The 6,146-nt window shown below is 50.0% G+C and overlaps 1 protein-coding gene across 1 annotated transcript in view; it reads left to right on the forward strand.

Moving 5' to 3' along the window:
* Nucleotides 1-5,232, forward strand: part of B4GALT5 (beta-1,4-galactosyltransferase 5) — a 76,881-nt gene extending 71,649 nt beyond the window's left edge. Inside the window, exons 8-9 of the mRNA XM_045082099.1 lie at nt 1,011-1,112; nt 2,066-5,232. Coding sequence (XP_044938034.1) covers nt 1,011-1,112; nt 2,066-2,213 — 250 coding nt within the window. The 3' untranslated portion in view covers nt 2,214-5,232. The remainder of the gene's footprint in view (nt 1-1,010; nt 1,113-2,065) is intronic.
* The last annotated feature ends 914 nt before the right edge of the window (nt 5,233-6,146 follow it).

The raw sequence follows: 6,146 nt of genomic DNA on the forward strand, positions 1-6,146 counted from the left end.
AGGAACCTAGTAAAGATGAACAGCTTTTCGATAAACGTAACTGGTTTGACCGGTCCTTGAATCCAGTTGAACTCCCCCAGGACATCTGTCATAATTCTCCACTCGTGCTCTCCCCAGCTCAGCAGGAGCCCTTGGCGCAGGAACAGGGGACAGGAGCCCCCGGCGCAGGGATGGGGGAGCTGGTTCTCCCCAGTGCCCTGCACCCTTCCCAGGCAACTGTAGACCTCTCTGTATTTACCAAACTGGAGAGAGAACACGTTTCCCAAAACAAAAGGAGAGTATAATTTGGAGTCAAGCGGAGGGTGTTGAAATAATACTCTGCCAAGCTTTAAAATAGTGATGATGACCATGGATTCCATGTCGATACCCAGAGTCTGCCTCCACGTGCTACTTCTTACAGCCCAGTCAAGTGCCCAGCAAATCCAGCTTGGGAAATTCTGTCTTCATCACATGAAGAATAAGTAACTGGACACCTCCTTAAGTTCTGCTTTCCTCCTAGTATTGTGAAGTTTTACACGGAGATTAGAGGATGTCATACAAATTAGTTCATCTCCCTGACGATGGGGGAGTAGACAGTCATTAAAGTTCATAAGCAGGGACAACACAGTACAACTCGGACTTCACTGACTTGCTTTGTGGTAAGCTGTGGACAGGAAAGGCGCTGCCCACCAGGGAGAAAAGCACTTTTGATAGGACCCAGACAAGCCGGCAGAGGGAGCGTTTGTGTGCACTCACCTACAGGGGAATGAACGCTCACTGTTGCCCCCGTCCCTGAGAGCCTATGTCTCACCTTACTCCCAAGAATCTTGCCTTTTGCCTTTCAAAAAGTTTTGGTATCATAGACCTCTTTTCTAAAGCCGTGAACTTACGCAGGGGCATGGGCGATTGAACATTTAGATGGAGAAGTTGTTCTGCTTTTCAGCCTGGGGTTTCTCAGCCTTGGTGTGGGTGTGGTGGTCTGGGGTACTTGAACATGGAATCTGAAAGCCCAATGTCTTTGTCTGGGACAGAGTACAGAATGCAGGCTACTCTGTGAGCCGGCCAGAAGGTGACACCGGGAAGTACAAGTCTATTCCTCATCACCACCGAGGAGAAGTCCAATTTCTTGGAAGGTTGGTGCAGTTTGTTTGTTGTTCTTACACATCATCCTCTATACTTTGCGTTTGCAGATGTCCCAGAGCATATCATACTCCGCCCTCGTCTTACTCCCCGCCTTCTCTCCAGGGTCCTGGTCTGGCTGGGTTGCAGTTTCTAGATAGGTTTTCATGTACCTGTGAGGCGGGCGTTTGTGTGAAAGCAGATTATCGGTGAACGATTTGATCACAGATCTTTGAAGGAAATCACTCTTTTGGCCTCTTAAGCTTCCTGGTCTCCTCTGTAGCCTTCAGGGAGTTGGAGAAAGATCCACTCAGTTCAAGGTCCCATGTAGCTTACACTGACAGGGCAAAGCAGAGTTGGCTCCCCTTCCTGTGAGCTCCGGTTCAGGAAGGCTACCCCTGAGCTTCTGTTCATGTGGGCGCACTTGATCAGGAAGTTCCATTCTGGGATCATGGGGGCATGTGGATGGAGAGACAGCTCTGTGTTGAGTGCCTTGGTGTCTTGCTCACGAGGAGGAGGACTGCTCTCCGGACCACCAGTTCTGATTGCATGAGCTCTGTTGTCAGGGGCGTGAGAGGGCACGGAATGCAGACCCGACCTTGCTCACCTGGTGTATTTTTAATATCTTAACTCCCGTTTCCCCGTTCCGTAACCTTACCTTGGGCCAACCATTGAACAACGGAAGCCTTGGTTTCCTTGTTTGCTTAAGGAGCGGTGCATTAAATGAAATGAGGTCATAAACAAAGCCCCTGGCATGAAGTAGGAGCGGTCTCCAATAATAACCTTCAGCAGGGAGCAGCTGGGCGGGGTGGGCTTGTCCGCCGGCCGTGGGATGCCGGAGAGCTGCCCTGGGTTGCCGGAGAGCTGCCCTGGGTTGTGACCCGTGTGTGGGCTGCCCTGCTCTGTCCTCCACCATGAGGGCGTTGGGCCCTCACTCAGAGCCGCCCTCTGTTCTCTGCTCCAACAGGTACGCTCTGCTGCGCAAGTCCAAAGAACGGCAAGGGCTGGACGGCCTCAACAACTTGAACTACTTTGCAAACATCACGTACGACGCCTTGTATAAAAACATTACTGTCAACTTGACACCCGAGCTGGCTCAGGTGACCGAGTACTGAGATGAGGAGAGAACCTATGTTTGCTTGACCCACCGCCACCAAGAAAGCAGCCTGGGGAGAGGTCTTGGGGCTCCACACAGGAAGAGAAGAGAAATACGGCGTCTGGTGAAGGGTCACAGGGTTCGAGGAGAAAATGTGAACAGAGTACACGCACAAAACGCCTTCACTGTGGCTGGGAACATCCTTCATCAGGACTGGCTTTCTGTTTCCACAAGGCGGACGTCGGTCCCGCTGCTTGTCTCCCCCGGTCTAGAACCCCAGCGTCGCGTCCCCGCCGGGATCTCCAGGATAGGAACCGATGTCCGCCAGAGTCCCAGCGCCGAGCCTGTTCCTACGAATGGCCTTTGGAGCTTCTCGGCCTTCAGAGCAAAGAGGCAACCCCACCACAGGGCAGCTGTGTTTTAGGAAGAGCAAGTGAAACACCACACACCATTCTTCTCCATCTCTGGTGTTCTCTTTGGTTTCTTTTCTTTCTTTTTTTTTTTTTTTTTAATTACCTGCTTTGGGTGGGGATTGAGGGTGGGGGGAGGGAGTGGGGAAGATAAATAGACCTGTAACAATCGCTTCTTGAAGAAGTATAATTGTAAATAAGCCATGTAAAATGCCTTTTTTAAATTTAATTTTATAGCTGGCTCCAATTCAAACAGGATTTATATATATTAGATCACTCACTTGGTTGGCAAATGCAGGGACTCCGTTAAAATGCAGTAGCAGGCTCTCCCTTCCCAGATGTCTATCACTTTGGAGGGGAGTGGGTAGAGGGCATGTCACAAACAGATGGGAACAGTCCAGTCTGTCACTGGTCGCTGACTCCTGTCCCCTCCCTCTCTCTTCCAGAAGTCTTGCTCTTGACTTTGCTGTGGACTCTGTTTCCCTGTTGGGCACATACACTCTCATCCCAGGCTTCTGCTAAACAGGACCTCTCCCTGCTCAAAGCAGACCCCTTCAGGGGGCCTCCTGTGCACACGCCCCTGGATCTCTGGACTTAAGTTTTTGTCCTTTCGTTACCGAGAGTGGTGGGGTCAGGTGGGTGGGTTTTCTGCCTCTTCTGCCCCCCCCCCTTTTTTTTTTTTGCTCTTGTGGAACTTGGCCACAATTCTGAAATCTGTGCCTAAATTATCAACTAACTTCAGTGATTCCTCTGAATTTTTCCCTTTTTGGTTTCTGGGAAGATTCTTCGTCAACATTGTGAACTAGTTCATAGAACTAATGAGCGATGGACTGAAGCAGTCAGCCAGGGAGCAGGTGACACTTGGGTGCTGTGGCTCAGCTGGGGGCCAGGGTGAGGCCAGTCCGAGCTGTGTGGGTAGACCGAGCTCCTGGATGCCAGGACCCAAGCCTGAGTGCTGGGCTCACACCCCGTGCACTTCTTGAAGTTAGATTCTAAATTGCCCTTGAAGTTGTGCCTCTCTGTTTTTCCCTGAGCCAGATCCCTCCATCCATAGTCCCTCTTGGCTTCTGTAGGATTCTGAACAATGCCAGTCTTTTCCTCTCCTTTTCCATAAAGCATATTTATATATTGTGATTAGGAGTACTTTCTGAAAAGTACTTCATATTTTTTTTAATTGCCTTGTTTGCCTTCAACTTCCTTAATTTTCATGGTTTACATGGATGTGTGTGTAGGGATATATTTGTGTATATACGTGTGGGTTTGGGGTTTTCTCCATTGCATGTGTTGGTTCCGTGGACATATGATCCCCACAGGCTGTGGGAGTGATTGGCCAGGCCTTGTTTTTTGTTCATGCTTTTGTTCTTTGGAAGAATAGAGCGGTGTTGTAGAAAACCGACTTGCATTACAAAGCTCTTATCGGCTCATATGAGAGAGCAGGTTGCTGCCCTTGAAGATGCTGGTAAGTTGTATCATGTGTTTTTAAAAGAATGTTGAGCATCTCATGCTTTAAAAGACCTTCATGAGGGAACATTCCACACAGGAGCTCACTTGGTTTTCCTTTGAAGTCCGGTGCGCAGAGCAATAAAGATTTCTTCCCCCTTTTCTGCCATCTCCCCTCAGGCCTGTGTGCTGGCCTTGCCTCTGCCCCTCCTCCTGTCCTCTCTCAGCCCCGAAGGCCCTGAGCCCCCCGAAGGCTTTCCGGGGGACACAGCCATGAGGTCATTTGGAAGAATTTGCCAGAACAGAGCGATCCTTGGTGAAGGATGTCGTGTGTGTACACGGCCGTGTAGTAAAATGGTCTTGTTCGAAGCTTTTCACGAACATACCTGCCACCAAGAACAAAACGTTGGCAAAAGGCTACACAGCTGATTTTAAAAAGAAAACGCCGATTTGAGGCCAAAAGGAAGGTGTCTTTTCACTCCTTGAGGTAGGGTCACTGAAATTACTTTGCGATCATGTGTGAGTTTGTCTTGTGAGTGGAGACACCCTACTGCGCACCGCCCCGTCGTTCCCCCGCCACGCTATCGTGTGGGAAACGTGGAAGTTACAGACAGACAGCCAGGCCCGTGAGCTGTTAGTGGTGTGAGATTCCCATGTTTAACAACAACAACAAAAAGAAACGGATAATAAGAACCAAATGTGACCTTGCGTGTATTTTGGCAGCTGAAATTCTTTCAAGGCTACTGATGGGTGACCTGTTCAGTCAGTCCCGTGTCAGCTGCGTGCAGGGAAACGTTTGTCCTTTCACGCTGGTTTTCTGAGCGAGGAGTTAACTGCAAAAATACTCCTTTTGACGTGACAGGGGCTCCTGTTGGAGCTCCTCTGTCTACCACAGTCCAGAGTAGCTGAGCGACAGCCGCCTGTCCCGACCGTGCCCGCTCTCCGTGGACGATGGCGTTGAACGGAGCTAGCTAGCTTCCTTCCATCACGACGTTTTTTTTGAGCTTGCTCTTATGTTTTAAGAGGTGCCAGGGGTACATTTTTGCACTGAAATCTAAAGATGTTTTAAAAACACTTTTCACAGAAATAGTCCTTTGTCATTACATTATTTACTCATGTGTTTGTACATTTTTGTATGTTAATTTATGGATGATTTTTTCAGTAAAAAATACATATTCAAGAACCAAACCTTGGTGGTCGTCTTTCTTGGCCTAGATCAGTCTGGCTTCTAGGAGGCCTTTCCCCTCTCTTTCTCACGGAGTTCAGCGTCTGTGTGGTCCTTCAAGAAGCTTGCGGCTTCCGCGTGGCTGGGCTGGCCCCGGGTGCTCCCGAGAAAGACTGCCCGCCTGAGCCCAGGCACCAGACCAGCTGAGGGACAGCCTCAGCCGATGGAGCAAAAGCACTAAACCCCACCGTGCCACCCAGGCATCTTCCCACACTTGGGTTTTCTTTCCAGAATGGGCCCAGGAGATGCCCATCGAGTCAAACAAGACACCTGGGCAGGGAGAGGAGGAAAGGAGTTGGGAGTTTAGATCCAGAAGTTCCTCTGGGGTCTGTCCAGGGTTTGCTGTCGCCTGGTTCCGCTTGGAGACTGTGATCATAGCTTCTGTTTGTTGAATGTTTACCGCTCACTGGTATTTACTGAACGTAAAGTTTTGTGTCCAGGTGCTAGGAATATAATGATTAGCAAAAAGGACAGGGTCCGTGGCCTCATTGAGCTTACTGTCCTCTTTCCCCACAGCCCCAGTGGAGGGGATGATTAAAATTACCACTGGGGCGCCTGGGTGGCACAGTTGGTTAAGCGTCCGACTCTTAATTTTGGCTTGCGTCACGGTCTCAGGGTTCTGGGATCAAGCCCTCCATCTTGGACTCCCCAATGTCCCTCCCCATTCCCCAGAAAAGAAAAATACAATCTTTAAAAAAAAAAAAAAAAAATTAACAACCACAAAGAGTGCTGCAAAGGACATGGCTGCTGACCACAGGCGTATGGCGTGGAAGGGGTCCCTGGCGGGAGGTCAGTGAACAGTGGGGTTGTGCGGGACCAGCAGGTTACCGGGCGAGCTGCAGGACCGAACACTGCTGGGCCGGTGCAAGGGACGAAG

This window comes from Mustela putorius, unplaced genomic scaffold, assembly GCF_011764305.1.
Source record: "Mustela putorius furo isolate JIRA1106 unplaced genomic scaffold, ASM1176430v1.1 tig00000592_pilon_pilon_pilon, whole genome shotgun sequence".
In the NCBI taxonomy this organism is placed as follows: Eukaryota; Metazoa; Chordata; class Mammalia; order Carnivora; family Mustelidae; genus Mustela; species Mustela putorius.